Here is a 21,953-nt window from a genome sequence, read left to right as displayed (position 1 = left end):
CAGCCTTCAGCTTATTTCTGCGCCTCCGCCTTCAGGGTTGCATGACTTGGAGCCAAAGTTGGGAGATTTTCTTTTTTCGAATCCCCCAGCCAAGAAGCAGGCGGCCGTGCCCTTATTACCATGACCCCGAGACTGCTCCTTGTGCTTTCTGGGCCGGAGATCAAACGGAGCACGGCGACCTTTAGCCCAGAGCCGAACACAGCTCATGAGAGCTCTGTTATCCAGAAATCAGACGATTCTGAGTCACTGGTCATCATCTTCCAAACACGAGGTGGGCAAGACCGGTTCTGCTATCCCACAAAATTTACTGGGTCACTGTGGATTAATTTTACGAGGCTCATAATGCTTGAAAGCACAAGACATTTCATGACAATGTTTCCGTGTAAAGACAAATTACTTTATTGCAATTGGCATGACTCTCACAAATAAAAATAAAAAATCCTCCTGATAATTCAAGAACAGGCAAAATAATGTAGTTATGAACCATGACTGATGTACAACACCAAAACAACACTATAAAGTTCTGTAAGAGTTTCCTTGTGTGTCTTTTAAAGCTTTACAGTTCCCACTATGTGCCTCACAGAGATCTCCAAGTCATTTTCAAAACTTAAAACATTCATGTTTTTGTTTTTTTACTGAAGATCTACGACGGTGCGGTGCACGTTTTCTGTAACTGATCACAAATGTTAAATTTCCATCGAGGTGAAGAACACATACTCAAGAATCACAATAAATGTAGTGGTTATGTAAATGTTATCAAAACAAAATGACAAAAGCTGCATACTTTTATACAGAAATTTAACAAGATGCACGGAAACAAATGTTGTATGATATTGACAAATGAAATCATGTAAATATATATATATATATATATATATAAAAAAAATCTTAATCTTAGAAACTTGTGTACATTGTATTTTGGAGTTCATATTATATTCAAAACATCCCTCAAAACAACATCAATGGTAAAAGAGACAGGAAGCATCATGAGGCCGGAATAATAATCAAAGCAGATTCATGATCAAAGTGCTCGGTGATAGGATGGAATAGATGGGCAAAATGAAACAATGGCTAATAGTTGAGTTTCTTTCTTCGAAGCAGAGCTGCTCTAGAAGCAGAAATAATCTCGTTGGTTGAGTTAAAGGCCGAGAAGCAGAGCCGAGTAACGCTTCGATCAACTTACAGTCTTGATTCTTCCACTTGAATCTAAGATTAGAAAGCCTGATGATGGTGGTTAAATGTAGCCGTGCTTTGTTAGCAGTTGTAAAAGGGATCCAAAAATCAGCACTGCGAAGTTCACCGGCGCCTCTGTGCCAAATTGGTAACGCTAAAGACTTGGTGACGTAATGAATACCAGCTAGACGGTCACAGCTGGCGTCAAACTAACTCTTGGTCACTAATGGGTCACATAGTTTAAGAGATGTATTTGTATTATTGACTCTTGAACCATCTAAATCTATGCTTATTTTTTTGAGCTGTTACTATGGCAGCAGCCTGACTCCGCCTACCTACACGAAGCGATACGAACGTTTGTCGCAGTGCTACCAAATATCGAGAAATTGAAGCCGGAGACTGCAAAGGGTTATTTTCCGACATGATTAAAAGCCGCTCGAATAGTTTCAAAATTAAACTGAGTTGTTACACCCGTTACACCCATGCGAGGGTCTGGTCATGAGGCTACTGCAGCAGAGGAGGGTTAAAAAAAAAAGTTGAGCTAGAATGTAATGATAGCTTCCTTTAATCTGGACTTTCTTGCACTGAAAGGGCGGCACTGTCCTTTTCAGCCAAAGCTAGACAAGTGGAACGTTCTGCCATCTTGGAGATGGTAGTCGCCAACATCTTTCCCAAACCATACATCTTTCAACAGACATTTACTGTATGTACAAGTTAAGACCTGTCTGAAGCAATCCTTCGAGGCATTTGGTAAAGTGTCTGCGTGATTGACGTGAGCCTATCTCGCAAACTTAAACGTGTATCTGTCTCCCTGCTTGTTGGCCAGCCTGCTGACTTTTTTTCTCGATGAACCCTTAACTCAACCTCTGAGATTATTCCTCGTCCGTTCTATTGACATGTCGTACAGTCGCATGATCCCAAGTACGTGTTTTGAGACGTTGCGTGTGTTTGGTACACTGTGAGGTCAGGTGTTTGAAATGCATGCATTGGTACTGGAAGGCTGGTGTAGGTTCATCCGTTGTCCTGCTGACTCCAATATGGCTGCTGCTATAGGCTGTCGAAATACTGCGAATCTTCTTGCTATTTTTCGGTGGCGTGCTAGCAGGCCTACTGTGAGCTCATCTGTGGCGCAAACTAACCGCGGCTCACTCGTCGACAAAGTTAACCCGGTATGTGAGCTGGTGACCGTTGTCCCAGGCGTACAAGAGCTTCTCCTTGGGGTTGTAGTCAATCTGGGTGGTGAAGGAGTACTCGTTGGTGAAGGGCAGGCGAGGGATGGCATCGGTGCCGGTGTGGGTGTCGTACGCGTAGTTCACCTCGCCTTCTTTCTGGTTGTACACGTCGACGGCGTACAAGACGCCGCAGATGATGAAGCAGTTCCCGTAAGAGTTCCTCTTGAGACCCGTCCTGTAGGTGCTTTCCTTTTTCAGGGACAGGTCCCCGGGGTCCAGCTTGCTGATGATGATCACCTCCTGCTGGTTGTAGTCGTAGTCCATAGAAGGGTAGATCACCCACAGGCCGCTTTCGTCCACCGCAAAGTCGATGTCCGAGTGGCCCCTCCACTTCCAGGGGGTGGTGTCCTCGTACACCACGTCGTGCAGCAGCGTCCAGGCCGCCACGTACCGCATCCTCAGATCGTACTTGATGATGTTCTTGGTGAAGGCCCGGTTGTAGTAGAAAGCTCCGTTGTAAACCACGTGGCCCGTGCCGATCCAATTGTAAGGCAGTTTGAAAAGGTTGCTCCAGCGTCCTGCGATTAAAAAAGGAAAAGGAGAAGATTGTGTTAAATTCTGTTGCAACGAACACTGTTTCAGCTCTGATGCAATCTGTCTCCGTCAAGGCCAGTAACTGCCACTGTGGACGTATCTAGTATCCTCGGTGATGGCTCTGTTGTGATCCAAGAAACAAAACAGGCCGTATTTGGTCATCAAACTTCAGCGGGCACCTTCCCTTTGGATTTTCCGCCTCCAGTAACTGTAAAGATTATCAAGTGTTGGGACCACATTAACGGAACAAACGTGACCCGAACACTCAAAAATGTGTCCTGAAGATTGGACAATAATCTAACTGAAGTTCCTTTTCTATAAGCGTCATTTAAATCTGTTCAAACCCATCAGTAAGCAATTCCATTTCCACTCCCCACCTCAGCTATGTTCATGATTTTTAACATAAGATAACTGCATGTTTTAAGTGACAATCAAAAAAACTATTAATAGTTAATATACTATTAATGCAAGTCACGTTGCAAACAACCTCTGAAGTTGCAGCAAATTGAACCAAATTTAGTCATATTGTTGTTGTGGATGTAGCACAGTTGCTAGCGTCCCAAAAAGCTGACTTTTTTCTTGCAGCACTTCTTTAAGAACCCCGGAAAAAACATCAGTGATATTGAGGGCTTTTTCAGAATTAGGAGCCATGATATAATTGCACAATGAAATCTAGATTTGTTTCGACCTGATTTCACCCATAACATGAAAGAGTAATAAGACTTGTAAAGCCCTTGTCACTATAAATGCAACTTTGAAAGGATGATGTTCAAAGTCTCGGGCCGGGAAGGATTTGCTTGTGCTTCCTCGAGACTTGGCTCAAGAGTTGTCCCACAACAGAGCTCCGTGAGCTTGTCCTGAAGGGGCTGACATGTGGTAAATATAAATAAATAGGGCTCATAATGAAATCATTTTCAAACATCTGAAAGGATTCGTGTGTTTGGTCTACACCCGGCCATCCAATAAGCAGGATAATATACGGTAAAGGCAAAGTTAAGTTAACCCTTCAGGATGTTTCGGAGCGAAAGAGATACATGATACTTTGCTTAGCATGAGTTGGACACATGGAGTTATTCATGCCTAGCTGATATTACAGAGCCCATGTTAAGCTGTTTTTACAAAGCCAGACTGTATACACGCCGGCTTCATGTGACAGTCCCGCGGTTTGTTTAGGAGTTCCCTCCCTGAACCAACACACTCTGCGCTTATAGGTGTCATTTTCTAATCACATCCTATCTGCTATCCTAACCTTCCAACCTCAGGAAGTCCGACTTAGATAATGATGATAACTGAAGGCCGGTGAAAAACAATATTCAGTAGAGCCCCCGCATCTCCCCCACCCCCACCCTCACCACCCCACGCAGACACCAGCCCCATCCCCCAAAAAAAAGGCCCAGGCCCACACTCTTAATCCCTCTCCGCTGTGCCCAGTTCAAAGAAACAAGGCCAGAGCACATGTCAGGGAGAACAGCAGGCATCACCGCCACTCACCAAGATACCTAGTCATCCGCACACAGCTGTGAGCTCACCGCCCGGCGGGACGCCTTCACATGTAAGTGCATTTAGAGAGCCCGTTGTCCAAACACATCTAGATCAACAAGCCGAGTGCCTTTCGAGGGGGAGATCATCTTAACTCTCCTTAGCGGAGTGTAATCCAATTCCTCAGTTGATTTGGATGTGCAAGGAGGAGTGGATTTTCCCACCGTGAAACGCGCCAGAGCACTCGCATTCCTCAGATCTCATCAGTGCCATCCGAACTCATCGGATAAATCAGCGCGAATCAATGTCACTGGTGTTATTAGGGAAAAATACAGATGCGCATTGAAAGAAGGGTGATGAGAGCGTTCGAACCGGCACGCTGGGAAGATGATGGCCTTTTAAGTTGGATGGATGTAAAGATGTGTGACGGTGTAAACAAACATGAAACGAGCTTTATGCGTTTCGAAATGTTCGCACTGACTCCTCAAACCGTCATTAAGGCGTACGTGGAGTCCAGAGCGTGTGTTCACCTGGCAGGAAGCCTGGTGTTCAGGACAGGGTAACGCGATCGGACGGCAAATGTTACACAGCTCAGTCGAGGCCTGAGGAGTGTTGTTCTAAGTGGATTAGATGCGGTTACACAATGCTTTGCTTTTTGTTATATTAATGTGCTCCAGTGTTTGAGTTTGTGCAGGGCTACGAGTGCCAACGCGGTTTTAAGGGCCAGCAAAGCGGAGTCGGGTCTGTAAGGTTCAAAACTACAGGAGGCCGCTTACAGTTAAGGTAGGAGGAGTTAAAATGATACAACCAGTCGTCCCGACCCAGCGATCGGATTGGTCAACTGTACATTTGGAACAAATCACCATGACATCACACCCTGCTCATCACTAGAAATATCACTCCGCCTTCTCAATGGGAATATATCATTGGAATTGAATTTCATATAATATGTAATATAATGTGTTTTCTACTTCTTAGTTCTTTTAAATGACCCATTTGGTGAAGTCGGGTCTCTTTTGGTCCTTTTTGGTCGCTCCGAGCACCCGTACCGTAACACCACGGATAGTCACGCGGCGGGTAGCTGGACCGGTTTGGTTTGAACCAAAATCTTAAAAACACACGAGTCCATCGATATCTTTTTTTCATCATATATCTTAGTTACAACCAGACTGAGCCAGCTGAGCAGTTTTATGTTTCTATTTGCTGTATTTATTCAGTTTAAGAAACCATCTCTAGAAAGCAATAAAACAGACTTGATCGCCAATAATCACGTTTTGGGTTAAAAATAAGTAATTTTATGCAAATAACATTGCGTAAGTTATTTAAAAGAAGTCCATGTCCACTTGTGTCTAATCATGGACTTAATTTTTCCAAGTCATAGTCCTGCCTGTTCCATCTGACCACCCTCGAACTTCTTTCCTATGCAGACTTTATCACTCTTTATCACTCCACATGACCTTCTCTTTTGACCCGGGTGGTCACGGTACACCTTCTGCTTATCTTTCTGACGCCCAACATGTATAATACATCTGTCAAGTGTCACTTTCTGATGAGATCAGGCGGTGAACTCTGACATTGGACTAAAAAATCAAAACCTACGCCTTATCTAGGATCTACTGGCTCGACCTTTAACCCCGTCGCCTCGAGCATAAATCCAGCTTAAGTCGAGGGCAAACCAGTTGACCCCTCACCTTGCTTGAAGTTGTCCAGGTTGCGGAACTCCACGAGGTTGTTGCCGTAGTAGTAGTTAGTGACGTAGATCTTGGAGTCCTTCGCCAGGGGATCCTTCATCCAGGCTCCCTCGTTTCGCCCGTAACTGTGCTGCTTCTCCGGCTGCTCGATGGACGCCAAGGTCCCTTCGCAGTTCAGGATCTTCCCTGGAAAGTAGAAAGCAACAACGTTCAACATGCATGCCTGGGAAAGAATGACTCGCATTAACACGGGGGGGGCTTAACTCGATTTCACACCCGTACATGTCTTGGCAGGGTGAACCGACATGCTTTCCTTGCTGCCAAATTGGCCGTCGTCACTGCAGTCAAAGCCTGCAACGAAAAAATTCTGAGCGAGGGGGTTTTTCAGTACTCGCCTGCTCGGTGGAGAGACGGCCGGCTGTTGTTGTTGGAGTTGTCCAGCAGAAGCACAATCGTGGGAGCCGGTCTTTCGGATGCAATCGTACTTTGGGTGGTGATAGTAGTGGGTGTGGCCTTCGTGGTGGTCGTGGTGCTGCCGGTTGTGGTGGTGGTGGTGGTGGCGGTGGCGGCGGTGGTTGTGATGGTTGTCGTCGTGGGAGCAGCAGGGGTCGCTGCAGGTTCGGCCACGGTTTCCAGGACCATTTCGGCTCCTCCGTCCTCGGACTGGTTCTCGGTGACGTGATGGACTGTGTACGTTTTGGCTGGGTGGTCTGGTGGAGGAGGAAGAGGAGAGGAAGATAAAGCAAAGTAGAAATCATTTTCATAAAAAAATTTTAGCAGCGGGCCAAACGAGGTCAGACTGTCCTGAGACCGAGAGTAATACGTTAGCTTTTTATAGCTGTAAACAAGCAGCTTCTTGTTCTCATTAGCGATGGTTACTTAAGGGCGGCATGAGGCAACAGTGAGTCGGGACATTGTTTCGAAGCTGCCTTTGGTCTTGTCTGTTTTAACCTTTCGTTGACTTCACACTACAGACGGCAGACAGACATTTTACAGTCTGCAGCTCTTTGATAGACATTTTTAGAGTCTGCCCTGTTCCAGAAGTTCACATCAAAGATGGCATATGTAGCACCAACATCCATCTTCTCTTGGCTTCTTTCACCAAACTCCTTCCTAACACAGCCTGTTGAAATCATTAACTGTATTTAAAAGTGGAAGTAACTTCCAGTTCTGAAAAATGGTTTCCGATCCAGAAGTGTCTTCAGCTGCAATACCAGCGAGTGCCACTAGAGGTCGGCTCCAAAAAGCCTCCGGCTCCATAGACTCCCATTCAACTTCTCTCATCAAATCCAAAGTGAATAAAATGTGTCCATCAGTTCTCTCGGTGTTGTTAGCTAAAGTCACTCCTTCTTATTAGTTTTCTGGAGGTCCATCTGAAAATAATCCCTCATTCATTAGAAAAGAAGATTCAAGAAGACCTGGTTTTGGGGGCGTGTCTGTTTGATTGACAGGCCTGTGGTGCAGTCAGGTTACAGCTATTGGTGGGCGGGACGTAGTATCGTCAGGTTTCCAATCAGATCAGTCAGATCCACCGCTGGCTCCTCCCCCAGCTCGTCCAAATATGGTCACTTCCTGCCTTAAACCGCTCCGAACTAGCAAAGATGGTGACGGACAGAATCAGAACTCGAGGCTTCATAATGGACGTTCACAAACCAACGATGACGTCTATGCTGGTTGCACGTTTTCCTTTAAATTTGGTTGTACAGTGTTTTGTACCACTAAATTTGTCTGACGCGCTTTCGAGCCCTCCGATTGCCTAAATCCTGTTTTAGAGGTTTTGGATTAAATTCGATGACTACTTATTTTATTAGTCTTAAAAAAATTAATAAAAGGACTTTGATTTCTTTCTTTCTTGGATTCAGCTTTCTGTCATCAGCGTAACATATCCTGCTGCTCATACGGTGATGGTCTGCGCTGCCAGACAGATGTTGACGGATTACGCTGTAAAACAAGCATCTCCCCGAACACGCACACTCTGAACACGTGGACTCGCTAGCAGAAACAAAAGCTCAGAGAAGTTTAGCATTTTTAAGAAGTTTTAAACTGCGCCCGGAGCGAAATGTACCTCAAAACTCCTCAAAACCAAAACGAGAGAAACAAATCAGCTGCGACCACATCTGTCCGGTCGAGTGGAGGTTACGTGAAAGAGGCCGGCGGGTAATTGTTAATGGACGGGACATCCATCTGTGTTTAGTAAAAGCATGTGGGATGCACATTGTACTACTATTGTTACTTTACAACTTTATACATCAAAGACCCCTTAAAGATATATTTCAACTCGGTAATGAAGATATTCAAAAATAAGAATAATATATTCTGGAGATTTTGTAAGAACTCAAGCAAAGATCTGCACTGGCAACAAAATGCCTTGAGACAAATTTATAGTTTCATCATGAAATATACATTTGAACTCTTAACTCTTTGCAGACAGCCGCATGCAGCTCACATTTTGAGGCAGCCAGTTTGGTGTTTCGCTGTGCATGTGCCAGAAAAGAAAAACATCATGTAAGTCATCCTTATTTTTTATTTTTTTGTCAAGCACTTGCACACCTGTTTTTCTTTAAATTTCCGTGTTCTTCAGCCAAACGTGATAAACAAAGCAACTCTTTCTCATGCTTTCGTGTGACTGCAGTGTTTCCCCTACCATTATCTTCGGCCAACGGGACCTGCCGCCACCCAATATACTCATAGAACTGTAGTTATGTGCAGTAACTACTTTTTACTTTTACTGTCCACCCGTTTCATTTTCAGCTCAGTGCGAGAGTCACTCCTGCATTTTTCTGTCGACCTCAAGCTGCTGAAAACCAGAGCAGATTATCAGCTTTTTTTTTTTTAAACGCACCCCCACCTGTATCTACTGAAAGTAGTAATAACGCTAATGTCAGCAGTTTGTGTCAATCCCCGAGCTAGATGCATGCTAGCTTCTTGCAAGCTGTGCGATTACTGGTTTAAGTTTTGCAGGGTGGTGAAACGAGTTTTTTAAACCTGTCAGCTGTGTCTAACACCGGCAGGTCCCAGTAGAAATGTGTGTCACTGTAACTAAATCCGATGAGAGGCATTAAAAGGTGCATTCCCCCACCCACCCGGGTGAATAGAGCTCCCTGCGTCCTCCTCTTCGCTCGCAGATTATGGAAATGAAGCCCCGAACAGTTTTTGGTGATTCGACAAAAGGGGTGAGCTGGTCTCTCTCAGGATTCACATACGTGGCAGAACACGCGGGGTGACAGCGTCATGTGCGTGTGCCCTGTGCAAACGCAGCATACCTATTCACTCAACTAGACTTAAAGAGGATTGGAAGGAGTCAGGAAATGTTTTCTCTGCGTCGGTGAGGGTCCCCACACGTTTATTGTGCGTGGGGGTGAAGCCGAGGCGTGACATGGACGTGGCAGCGCCCCATCGAGACGGCATTCCAGCATTTGAGCGCCTCCTTATTTTTTGTCAATAAAACCGATTTTGGATTTCCTGTTCGGCGAACGCGTCGACGAGGCCAAGCTTTGCTGAAGACAACAGCGGGGGTAAATCTCGTATCGTGGGGGGCATCTTGTGCGCCGCACAGCATTAATTATCTCGTGCTTAAGTGGAAAGTTAGCTAAAGTCACTCCTTCTCATTAGTTTGCTGGCGTTCCATCTGAAAATAATCCCTCATTCATTAGAAAATAAGCTTCAAAAAGATGTGTTTTTTGATTGACAGGCCAGCGGTGAAGTCAGGTTACAGCTATCGGTGGGCGGGACGTAGTATCGTCAGGTTTCCAATCAGATCGAGTCAGATCCACCGCCGGCTCCTCCCCCAGCTCGTCCAAATATGGTCGGTGATCTGACCGCAGCACCGACGAAGACGAGCTTTGCTAAAAACAACAGTGAGGTAAATCTGGTATTGTGGGGGGATCTTGTGTGCCGCGCAGCATTAATTGCCTCGCGCTTACGTGCAAAGTTTGCAACACAATCACGGCTTTTATCTCACACTTGTGCAAAAACAACATTCCCAGGAAAACGCTTTATACCTCGTCTCCATTGGAAACTAAATCTGGCTCATGGAAAAAAAAAAAAAAAAAAAAAAAAAAAAAGGGACTCCGTGGCTGCGGGCCGATCCGGATCCAGCAAAGTGTCATGTGTGGTCAGATTAAATTGGTGAAGAAACTAATTTGGATCATTTTCAACACCCACGGTGGATCACGCACAGATGATCGCACACAGAGTGGAAGTGCAAGCTCAGCTAAAGTGCGAGCACACTGTTTGCTTTAGCTCATGGAGGGTGGCATTCTGTGAACACACCACAGCGCTGGGAGACTATACAGAGTGTTCAAGCCAAGCTGACAAAAAAAAAACACCCCTCACCTCCTCTGTGCTCGTCCTCGTCGGTTTTGGAGGCCTTGTAGTACGTGATGCCCCGTACCACGCCGGCCTGGTGGTGGCCGGCCGCCTTGGCTTTGGCCGTCGGGTCGGGCTTGACGGGCTTCCCGGGTTTGATGACCTCTTTCTTGGGCTTGACGACCTTTTCTTTGGGCGTCTTGGGAGGTGGTTTGGCTCCCGGGGTCTTTTTGTTGGGGGTTTTTACAGCCTCCTTTGTTTTCTCGCCGTTGGTTTCCTGCGAAGACATTCAGGTTACGTAAACACACTCGGTGGGTTTTCATGTGTCGACCGCGCTGACGACGGCGCGTGATTATTTTGTGTAGCTTTGAAGTCAAAGCAAAATTATGAATTTGAATTAAAGACGTGTCTAAGTGTCTTCTCAGACGGTCTGCGATTTGTATTTATGTCTCGACAACAGAAACGTGTGATTCGGACTTCGTCACCTGTGCTTTGCTCTCCGAGGAGTCTTTCTGCAGCAGCTGCAGACTCAGGCTGGAGATCTCCTTCTTGATGCTCATCATGATGTTGGAGTAGTTCTCGTACCTCTTGAACTGGTTGGTGAGGCTCACCATGCTGTCCCGCACGAACTCGTTGTCCCGCGTGAGGTTCGTCTTGATCGTCTGCGAGACAAAACATCGTAGCTTTGACGTAAACCCTCGTCACCCCCGACGTCTCCTTCCAACCCTTTTAAATACGCTTTTTTTTTTTTTTTACCTCTTCCAGGGTGTTCATCTGAGACACCACCTTGTTGATGTAGGAGTGGACTTTCATCAGGTCCATGCTGTAGAGGGTTCCCTCGAGGAGGTCCACCATGGATTGGAGCTGCTCGTTCGTGCCGTAAAAGGGAACGAGAACGAATATTATTCACCGTCTCCTGAACACAAACCTGACAGCTTTACGTGCCTCCTGTCAAACCAGGGTAATACCTTAACTGCCCTCCCAAAACATTTCACTCTGATTGCCTCTATTGATGGAGCGTCCACATCAATAGACCCATTAGCCGTAAAGGTTCGTTCTGAGGTTCATTCGTCGAAGCCTTCGGAGATTTATTGGGTTCACCGAAAGCTTAAAGTGGAGGCGGATCAAACATCTGGTCTTTTTGGTTCATATGTAACATAGCGTGCTTCTGCTGCTTGTGAAAAAGAAACGTGCGCTTTAAGGTCTATGCTCAAGTGTGCTGACGTGTTCACAGAACATGTTAAAGAGAAATCGGAAGAACGATGAAGACTGGAAGGGTTTTGCTGATTGATTTTCTTTAGTTCAATTCAACCCAGATTTATTCATTTGTGTTCAGTTCTTCAGTTGTTTTTTTTTCTACATCAGCTGTAACTTCTAGAACCAATTATCTGAAGCCCCCAGAATCATTTCAAAAATGTAGAGTACAGTAAATATTCACGTATCAGACTTTGAGCTCCTCCCCCTCACCTTCAGCAGCTCGGGCGCCTGTTTCTTCAGCTTCTCCATCTTCCACTCGTTCTCGCAGGGGTTGAGAGACGACGGCGGCGCCGTGCACGAGCACTTGCAGTCGGATCCGGAGCTGACCGTCTCCACCGTGTAGAAGTCCTCCACGCGCACGCTGCCGCTGCGCAGCCGCAGGCATGCGTCTTTACTCAGCGGCCGCATGATGCACTTACAGCGGCAGTCGGAGCCTTCGGACGTCATCCGAACGGGCTCGGTCTCCCCGAAGATCTGAAAGACAAGAAACGGGAATTTTCCCTATTTCTTAAATCAACAAAACAACACTTTTGTGGAAATGTCTCTTTATTGTTTCAGTCCAAACTTATAAAGTGTGTCCGTTTTCTCGAAGGTACATGTTGAGCTAAAGCTGGTCTTTCCTTCCTTCCTTTCCAGTCATTTATTCCATTAGTCAAAAGCCTGCCGGGCATCCATTGACAATAAATCCATATTTTTATTTTTTTCATTGAAGGGAAACAAAAGCAAAAGGGAAGGAAAGCCATGTGAAAAAAATGAGCACATGCTTCCCCTCTTTTTTGTTGGCCGGTGTGACTCAGAGGAAAGCCTCAGAGACGATCATAACTCATTCGACTGCATCACCGGCCGGCCGGCGGCCGCCAACGTGCGGTGACAAGGGGCTTCGCTTGGCCGCGGTTTACTTAATAAACAGGATGAAATGCGAGGCGGCCCGAGCGCGGACTCTTTACGCTCTTTCTTTGTGAGACAAGTGCAAACTGACATCGGTCTGACACGAGATATTCAGCTGCACAGATTTACTGCAACGTCCGATGAAATGTTCAGGCCGTGATGATGAGCTGGCAGACGCACTTCTGCTGAGAACTCCCCGCTTGGTCCTAAAAGCGCAGCACGCCTTATTGCGCAATAAATTTTTAATATTTATTAATATAAATCAAGACGTCTTTTCAAATATCCGTTTTATAGCTGTTCGTTGATCTGAACTGAAGGTTTGTTCGAGTGTTAGTTAGTTAAAGATAAAGTAGAAACTGTGGTGGTTAAATTTGCACAAACAATGCAACGTCAAGATTTGGTTTAAACGCTTAAGAACATCTCAAACCTGCAGCGTGGAATCTTTGTCTCCATCTTCTGGTAGCAACAGCAATTATAAAAGCACTGTTAGCGCCTGACGCTACTATTTTGACTCTAAAACGGTGGATAAATTGAGGATTAACGGTCATTAAATGAAATTAAAAGTGTCCTCAACCCTTTGAAATGACTCATTTCCACCGTCAAGACTTTGATCCATTCGGTCTGAGCACATTTGGAAAGCACCGCTGATTTATTTTTTATCCATATTCAAGTTAGCATCGGGCTAAAACCAGCTGGAAGACATCTTTGACTTGACTGTAACGGATTTATTTGTAAAAGTCTGACATTACTGAGTTTGAGATTCTGGCTTTAATCCTCTTTAGCTCTTCATAAGTAAACCTGTTGTTGAGTCGCACAACCCAAAGATGGCCGTGAAGGTTTTCGTCCCTCCATCCTTTTGTTGGACACTTATCTCGAAAACTAACACAGTAAGTGGATTTTTTTTTGGGAAACTAAAATGGCCAGTTGTTTGCAAAAAAAAATATTAAAGTTTAATAAGTGGATTAACACAAACTCTTCCAGATGATGGACCATCTCCGTTTGAGATATATCCCATGTGCTTCCCTACTGGCCACTCTTAAACAAGGCACAATAAAAACTTTAGCATCCACCTATTTGGAAACCTCATTCTTCTGTTTTGTTTTCATAATCATTTTTCATTTCCTCCCGTTCTAATCCAATGACTCGGGTCGCAGTGGGGCGGTGCCGATCCCCCCTCTGCCATTCATCTTCAAATCTTCATTAATTATACATTTCTAAAATTCCCATTTGAACCCCGTCTCTATTTCTGGCTCTTGATTCCAGCCTCGGCGCTCCAGGAGTCCTGGCGGTTGGATGGCGTGCTGGAGGAAGTTCGGGCCGCCATCTGTCCCCCCGGTGACATTTAGGGACCGGCACACATGTTATCACTTCGCCGAGATTCTTCATTAACGAGCCGCGGTGCCGTCCTCGTGTGACTCGGAGCTCGGAGGTGGGACTCGAACTTTACTGGTCCCAACAAACCGGTGACCTTTTGTACGGAAAAACCTTTTCTTCCTTTGAAGTCTTCACCAAGTTTAAACTGTCATATCTGACATCTTAAGACGTGATGTGTTCAGGGCACCACGCGGAGCCTCCACCTCCCCCCCTCCCCCCACTCTGCCTGTTAGCCTGGAAGCAAAGATCAGTCTTCTTCACAAGGACAGAAGCTCTTGAACCAGTAATGGAGACGATGAGCCCATAATGGGGGTCGTGTTTACAAAGTTAACGAGAAGAGACGATATGAACGCCGCCGCCCTCTCGCGGTGTTCACTTCGGATCTTGTAATAAAAAGCTGAGTTGTGACGTGTTTGCCGAAATTCATTTGGAAAAATCTTGATGTTACCAACGACCTCGTCTTTGTCTTTTTTTTTTTATTACGTCACCTGCCAGGTAGCTCGCTAAATTGTGTCATTGCGACGTCGTCCATTTCGCTGTTGCCTAGCAACAGTATTCTCACGACTTAAGCCACGTGAACACCAAGCGGGCGAGACGTCCCGTGTCGTTACCACCAGCTCACGAGCTCCATCTGAAGATTCGGGTCCAACAGTCATTGCTGTCATTTAATCGGACTTCATGTCCTCCAATTAAAGGGGTCCGTTTTTATACGAGTTCTCCCCAAAACTGTAAAAAAAACAAAAAACAGCTGTGATGTGACTTCTTTGCCTGAGAAAGTGACAGTGATGATGTCATACTGATGTCTTTAGTCGTGTCCCAGCTCGACCTCGGCAAAATTATACTTGACCCGGAGAGTCAAAACGATGAGGCCGTTTATCAGCCTTTGGAGGCTCTTTAAAAATAAAAAAAAAAGCGCGATTGCATTGTGGGAAATTGATCCACGCCAAGGGACGACAGGCGTCGGGATGTCGGACCCCCCCTCCCCTCCTCCTCCCTTTTTAAATACGTTGAGCGGAGCTTCAATAAAAGGCTCATAATAAGGGAAATGACAGAAATTAAGAGTGTGAAGCAGCGTTGATTTGGTCACGGTGTGTTGTTTAATGGGTTTCCATGGTTACGAGTTGAACAGCTTTTGGAGGTCTTTTGTCAGAGAGCTGAGGGAAGGTAAGGAGGCAGCCGTGGTGGTGGAGGTGGAGGTGGAGGTGGAGGTGGTCGGGGCTCATTAGTGGAGGAATGCAGGCTTAGTGATGGGGAAGGTGAGGAGGGTGTGTGTGTGTGTGTGTGTGTGTGTGTGTGTGCCTCCCCCCCCCCTCCCGCCTCCCTCTCCTTCCATTACAGTGGACGTACTGGGGAAGGGGGTCCGACACGGGGGCAGGACTCCTGTGTGCGGAGCCGGGCCGACCCCGACCCATGTCAAGCGAAAAAGGCAGCAGGTTGACAAATGCTACAGCCACATGAAAACAGAGTGGATTAGCAGATTAAACCTCTTTAACGGAGGGGGGGGGGGGTCATTGTTTCGTCCACCGATCGCTGCGTGGCAACGTCAGCTTTTAAATTGAAAGAAAGTCGAGAGAAAATTCCAGCCAGATTTACTTCGCTACTTGACGTCTGGTCGAGGAAGAACTAAAGCCGTTGACTCGCCGGCTTTTCCGGAAAAAAAAAAAGAAAAGAAATCTGCCAGTCAAGAGCGGCCGCCTCCCTTTATCGCCTCCTCCCTTATCGCCTCCTCTCCCTCCTCCTCCTCCCTCCCTGTCAAATCACATGTGCCGGTGTGCCTAACTGACCGTCCGGCATCCCATGCCAAGCTGACCCTGCCAGCATGAGAACGGGCAACACAATTAAGAGTGCTAATAATTACCGAGCGGCCTCGAGTATTTAACGCATGCTTTGAGCTTCTTTGGAGTCTCCGGGCTCCGACCTCTCAAGTGCGAGTCAAGTTTCGGGGTCAAAGAGAGAAAAAAAAAAAAAAACAGGAAAAAGAGCCTCCATTAGATCAGCCGCCGCCGGCCTCCGTGCTGCTAACGCGGCCTGACAGCGGTGAAGCCAAACCTCCCCGATTGCCGCGGAGTTTTTAAGGCCTGTTTGTATCTGCAGTCCATGTAAACAAAGACCCCCCCCCCCCCGCTTCTCCCCGCTTCCCTTTTTTTTTTGTTAGTGCAACACAAACAGCTGCAAGCAAATTATTTTAGTTTTCAATTTATTTTTCCCACAAAAAAAAAAAAAAAAAGGTGGGGGGCACCCTGAATACCGACTCTAATCAGCCCTCTAAGCCCCCCTAAAAAAAAAAAAAAAAAAACCTAAAAAGGGACGGACTATCCCTTTTAAAAATCCACATCATCTACCTGTCAAGGGCACTCAAGCCCAGAAGTGGGGCCCACATTCCAGCCACAAAGGCTCCGATTTTTAATCTAATTAGCGGCTGCTTATGATAAACAGTCCGCCGCTGTAAAGATTAACCTGCTGCAAAGGAGGAATTTAAACAAAACCTACACACAAAAAAAAAATGTCAATTTTCTTTTTTTTTTTTTTTTAAGGCTCCGAGTCCAGAGACGAACCACCGAGGTCGTCCCCCGGACAGAACCCGTCGTGGCGTCGGCACGGGGACGCTAATTAGCTGCACACAAAGTGCACCGAGCACTCGCTGCTTTCGGGGGTCCACGTCGACATTCCTGCCGGCTCCGTTTTACACGTCTGGAAAAACAAAAAAGGAGGCGAAAAAGACGGACACTGATCGGACTTTAGTTTTCATCCCGAATGACTTAAATTCCGTGTATTTTCAAAATCCTCTGAAAGCACACGGACGCAAAATTAAGCTGCCTGGAACGTTTCGCTAATAAACTCCACACTAATAATAATAATAATAATAATAACAACAATAACAGGAATCTGTACGTAAGCCCAAAGAGACACTTCCCTAATTATTAGTGTGTTTTCCTGCTGAGGAATGACGGATGCCGCCAACATCTTTCTCCCAGATGACTTTTCACACAACAGATGTTTATCGGAGCTGAAAAAAGAGAAAGAAGATTTGTACGCGCTCCATCATGAAACCATTTATCCAACAAAACACTTGAATTAATAGATATTTTTAAGCCAGACAACAACAAAAAAGAGCCAAATGGAGATTATAGTTAACTCGATTAAATGGCCGTTTATCATCGGGTGAACTCATCGTTTAGAAAACGACAACATAAGCAGGTTTTTTTTTTTTTCCTTTCACCGCAGCGTGATTAAATCGACGCCGCAGAGTTCGACGGAGCGATGAAGCCAATTTTTGCATGTCGGACAAATTCCCCCTTTAAACAAGCAGCCTCGTAAATCTGTTGCACTTCGTTTAGTTATTAGTCGTTAACCCATGCGAGCAGATTTCCATGTAATTCTTTTCCACCGCATGTCCTCAGGTGGCCTCCGTAGTTCGGTGTCGGTTTGGAAGTTTTCCAAGTTTAGTCTCTTGATCAACTTCAGCACGTATTTGTGAACATTTGTGAAACATCAGATTTGTGGGAAATCTTCAACACGCCTGCTTCACAGCTCAAAGTGTTCCTGAGCCCCTGCGGTGATTTCCACTGAGTCCGAACTCTGGAAGTCGTCAACAGAGACCCTTGAAATGCGAGACCGAAGGTCAGGAGACACCGGGTGGGGTTTTTTTCTTGGACGTTGGCGGAAGTTGTGCAACCGTGAATTCGTCCCCCAGAGTCAGACTGTCAACACCGAGTTCCACCGGGAACCTTCCGAGGCGTCTGAGAGTCGTTTGCGTTGTTAGCTGGTTGCTAACTTGAGCTGTTTTATGAGCAGAATTGGCTGTTTGTTAACTTTGTTCACCGAGTTCTGCTGCGACCTTCTGCAAAAAAACATCCGCTGCAAACGACGAGTTTCTCCTGCAACCACACAATCGTCGCCCACCGCTGCTGCTTGATGGATTCGGCTCCCCTGCGACTTCTCTTCTGTTCCCTCAAAATGGACTTCAGGCTAAAGAGCCGCTGTGGAGGAGATCCGGTACCGAGCGCGAGGTTCGTCTTTCTAAAATGAACGCCTGCATTTACTGTTCCACATCCGTAGCAGGCAGAATACAGCAGCAGGGACGACCTCAGATCGGCCCAAGGTTGAGGTCAACGGGAAGACGGTGCCTCTCGGGGGACAGGGGGGGGAGTTTAACCGAGGTCACGCAGGGACGCAGAAACTTACAGACGGAGACCAGCTCGACCTTGAAAGTTTATCTGAGGTCGTCGCTCTCGAGGACAAAATGAATCTGCACGGAGAGGCGCTCGAAATTATGTGAAGACAGGAAGTGTGGGAAAAGAAAAAGGGACGCTTTTAAACATACCGTAAATAACTCCGTAATACAAACAACGGACTGTGTTCACGAGTCGACAGCGCTGCCGAGGACGCGTCTAACGTAGTTCACGAAGACAAATTCAGATTGGTTTAAACTTTGCATCAAATCTGAGGCTGAGAGACGAGAAGGACGAGAAGGATGCCGGAATATAAAGAGCCGCGTCAGCAGATTGGCAGCGAAAGCCGAGCGCACCGTCGCGCCTCGGTGAACGTGTCCTCGTGCGCGGTCGTAGTGTCAAACGTTGACCCCGACACGGAGGTCGGTGCCTCGGTGTGTGTGTGTGTGTGTGTGTGTGTGTGTGTGTGTGTGTGTGTGTGTGTGTGTGTGTGTGTGTGTGTGTGTGTGTGTGTGCTCGTTCTCATTTCCAACTGCCTTTTTTGTTTTGACCACAAACACGGAGGCTCGACCATCTGCAGACTGATGATGTTGACTCTTCATCAAGACCCACGTGACCCCCCCCCCACCCCCCCCCCCCCCGCTCCCAATTAAACAAAGTCTTGTCGGCATAACACGTCATTGCAAGCACACGTGAAGGCGGCCGCCAGGCACCTTACGGCACCTGCAAAGGGTCCCCGTCCATCTTTTAATGACCGTCCCTTCCTCCCCCCCTTCCGCCGTCCCCCGTCTCCTGCCCCCTCGCTGACCTCGGCTTCTGATTTGTCCTCCAAAGGGGGTTTGTTTACAACCAAAACAAAAAAAAGGAGGGTGCACGCGCTGGTTCCCACGCCACCCCGCCACCCCGCCGGTGCCCTCCGTGCCCTCCTCCGAGCGGGGGCTTTTGTCCTCCCCCATTAACACCAGTGATGACGCCGCCGCTTTTGGCTGCAGCGACTGCGTTGGCGGAGCGTTTCCTGGTTTCCTGTCTGCCGCAGCCGCCAAGGTCGAGGGACGGGTGTTGTGACGAGAGACGTGACGGGACGATGTATGACCTGCAGATCCCTTAAAATGACGATGTCAGCTCGTTTAATCCGGCATTTTTTTTTTGGGGGGGGGGGCAATTTAAGTACACGTGTTTGACCTCTCAGACCTCCTAAGATTTATGCCCTTTTTTTTATGTTGGTTTAAGTCTGTGAAATTGTGTTGAGTATTGACTGTTAACAAATATCCACCTCTTATGAACATATGATGTGTACGCAAAGGTTTGATTCTTGAACCATATCAGTAGTCGACCCTTTAAAGAATGTTTTTACAGATAATTTACTTGTTTAAAAAAGGTAAAATAATCTGGTCATGTGACTTTTCACACTGGTCACGTGACACCGATCAATTTTAATCCAGACAATTTTTGATTTTTTTTCATTTAAAAGTTGCTCAGGGACCAAAACAACAACATGTTTTGTGTATTTGTGAGCTTCTTTTTTATTTCTTTTATTCTTTTGTGTATTTTTTGGAGTTGAGAGTAGAAACAAGAAATGGGCGGCGACACAGAGAGAGAAAAGCAAAGTGCCGCTATTTCCTGTTTTTATTGATAAATGACAATGCGAATGACTTGCATATAAAAATACGTAAAATAAATCAGCTTTGTCTTTATTGAATTATAATTCGTTGAGATATTCATAAATCATTGAAACGTGCTATAATCCCAATTTAGTAGCCTCGATAAAGTTGTCAAAAATAATTTCATTAAATATTGACTTTGTGTTTTGTAAAAAAAAAAAAACTTACTCTTAACATTACTAGCGCTAAAATGCTAACTAGCTTTACAAATCCAGAGAACTGTAACTACAGACTTTCGTTATCTTCACTTTAAGTGAGTTGGATTTAATAATTGTGTCTTTAGTTATAGGCTATTTAAATATAAGATTTAAAATCAAATAAAACATTTTTGAGTTGAGAGTTTTTTTATACAATTTATTCCGCTAAACTTAGGCTAGTTCGCATTTAGCACCGGTAGTTTTTTTTCAGATGCAGCATTATTTGCGTGAGCAACAAAATGTACGCAAATGTTTTGCTTTACCAGTTAGCTCAACTAGCCTGTTGTTGTTTTTTTTGGGCTACTAAATTTATTACTGTTTATTTACTGTTGTTTCTTTATTACACGTCTATATAATCATAATATTTATACGATAAAGTCAAATAGATTCAGGTTGCGACACAAATTTTGACCAAATTCAAAAAGCCTTCTTACTTAATTTCATCTTTGTGAGTCGTTTAAAAACATTTACACTACAAAACCAAAAGTATGTCGACACCTGATCCTTCCAGCCATATAGTCCATGTGCTGGTTGGACATTTCCAAATATATATATATATATATAATAAACATCCCAACTCTTCTGTTTTCAGGCTTATCATCATATTTGGACACAGTCGGGATTTGATGGGATGAGGTCAGAGCTTTGTGCAGGGAAGTCATGTTCTTCCACATATGGAGCCGGCTTTTGTGTGCACGCATGTTAAAATGGGACAAACACAAACCAGGGATCAGTAGTGTCAGATCTTCTCTCACTGGAATTTAATTTTTTTTAAATGTACTGCCTCAGCTGATGTTAAACGGAGAGCTTCTACTCCTCAGTGACCCTGATTCTATCCAGAACAGACAACACAGCACACTTGGCCTTACGTAGACGACCGTGCCTCTGGTCTTCATGTAATGTGTACATGTGTTTTATCTCCTGCCTTTGTGTGTGTGTGTGTGTGTGTGTGTGTGTGTGTGTGTGTGTGTGTGTGTGTGTGTGTGTGTGTGTGTGTGTGTGTGTGTGTGTGTGTGTGTGGAGCTGGATGAGGCTGAGGGAGAGTGAGGGGTTACTGTAGTCCAGCAGCTGTACAAACAAGGGCAGCCAGATATTACCCGTTATAGTGCCATCTCTCTCCCACACTCCTCCGTTGGCACCGTCTCCTGTGCGCGCGCGCGCCGTTTGGAGGTGTAATTACGCACACGTATGGTTACTGGTGTGGTTGAATAAACCCTCAAAAAGACACGTAACCCCCCCCCCCCACACACACACACACACACACACACACACACACACACACACACACACACTCCCCCTCCCGAAACCATCTGCCGGCGTTAAGATAAGAAAATTGAAAGGTCTGGCTTGTTGGGAAATTTTAGGAACCGGTCGCGTGCGTTTATTTGTCTGAAAGAGGCACCGTGACGCGGAACATGATGCAGGTGAGAGGAGGAAGGACAGCTGCAATTATATTAGGTTCTGGTTTTGACCGACACCCAAAACACTTGATTTAAGAAAAATGCAAACATGCACGAAAGTCCTGCGGCATAAAGCGCGTGTTGGTTTGTTGTTTGTTTTTCTTACCTTACTCTGCGAGGACGCGTCCTTACACAGAACCAGCAGACAGGCCACCAAGTTGCTGTATCTCCACATTTTTCTCTCCTCTGAGTGCGTCCGGAAGTGAAAAGTTCAGAAAAAAAATCCACAGCGGCGGCGGTCAAAACAGCTTTCAGTCCGGAGAAAAAAGGTGAAATAGGTGCGTCTATTTGAACTCCATTTCCCCTTCACACACGGGGGGAGGATCCGACAGTGTGAGTCCGGCCCGTCTGCGTCTGTCTGTCTGTGTGTGTGTATGTGTGTGTGTGTGTGTGTGTGTGTGTGTGTGGATGCGGATGGATGTGTGCGCTGCTGTTGTCTGCACCGCCGCGCTGCGTCTGTCAGCCAGGGCGCACAGTGCGCATCATCCATCATCCATCTGTCCTCCTGCGGATGGGAGGAGTTTAAA

The 21,953-nt window shown here is 46.0% G+C and overlaps 1 protein-coding gene across 1 annotated transcript; it reads right to left on the bottom strand.

The window, feature by feature from the left end:
* Positions 1 to 375: 375 nt before the first annotated feature.
* LOC138622595 (olfactomedin-like protein 2A) lies at positions 376 to 21,867 on the bottom strand. Its single transcript, XM_069701480.1, has 8 exons — positions 21,533 to 21,867; positions 11,885 to 12,148; positions 11,174 to 11,281; positions 10,903 to 11,079; positions 10,436 to 10,694; positions 6,505 to 6,819; positions 6,110 to 6,295; positions 376 to 2,923 (listed from the first exon to the last, which is right to left on the bottom strand). The coding sequence occupies exons 1-8, from the start codon at positions 21,599 to 21,601 to the stop codon at positions 2,319 to 2,321; spliced, it is 1,983 nt and encodes a 660-aa protein (XP_069557581.1). The 5' UTR covers positions 21,602 to 21,867; the 3' UTR covers positions 376 to 2,318.
* Positions 21,868 to 21,953: the final 86 nt, after the last annotated feature.

This window comes from Brachyistius frenatus, unplaced genomic scaffold (assembly GCF_029030835.1).
Source record: "Brachyistius frenatus isolate BFR_SWC_R1_liver_20210118 unplaced genomic scaffold, ASM2903083v1 Contig_37, whole genome shotgun sequence".
NCBI lineage: Eukaryota > Metazoa > Chordata > Actinopteri > Embiotocidae > Brachyistius > Brachyistius frenatus.
This window is presented reverse-complemented; position numbering and strand designations above follow the sequence as displayed.

What these genes read in the sequence shown, in the direction of transcription:
- LOC138622595 (XM_069701480.1), bottom strand. Translation starts at nt 21,601, where the DNA reads ATGTGGAGATACAGCAACTTGGTGGCCTGTCTGCTGGTTCTGTGTAAG. An exon ending in ACGCGTCCTCGCAGAGTAAG is followed by an intron (nt 12,149 to 21,532) that starts GTAAGAAAAACA and finishes CTTGTCTTTCAG; the next exon opens with ATCTTCGGGGAGACCGAGCC. An exon ending in CCTGGACAACTTCAAGCAAG is followed by an intron (nt 2,924 to 6,109) that starts GTGAGGGGTCAA and finishes TTTTAATCGCAG; the next exon opens with GACGCTGGAGCAACCTTTTC.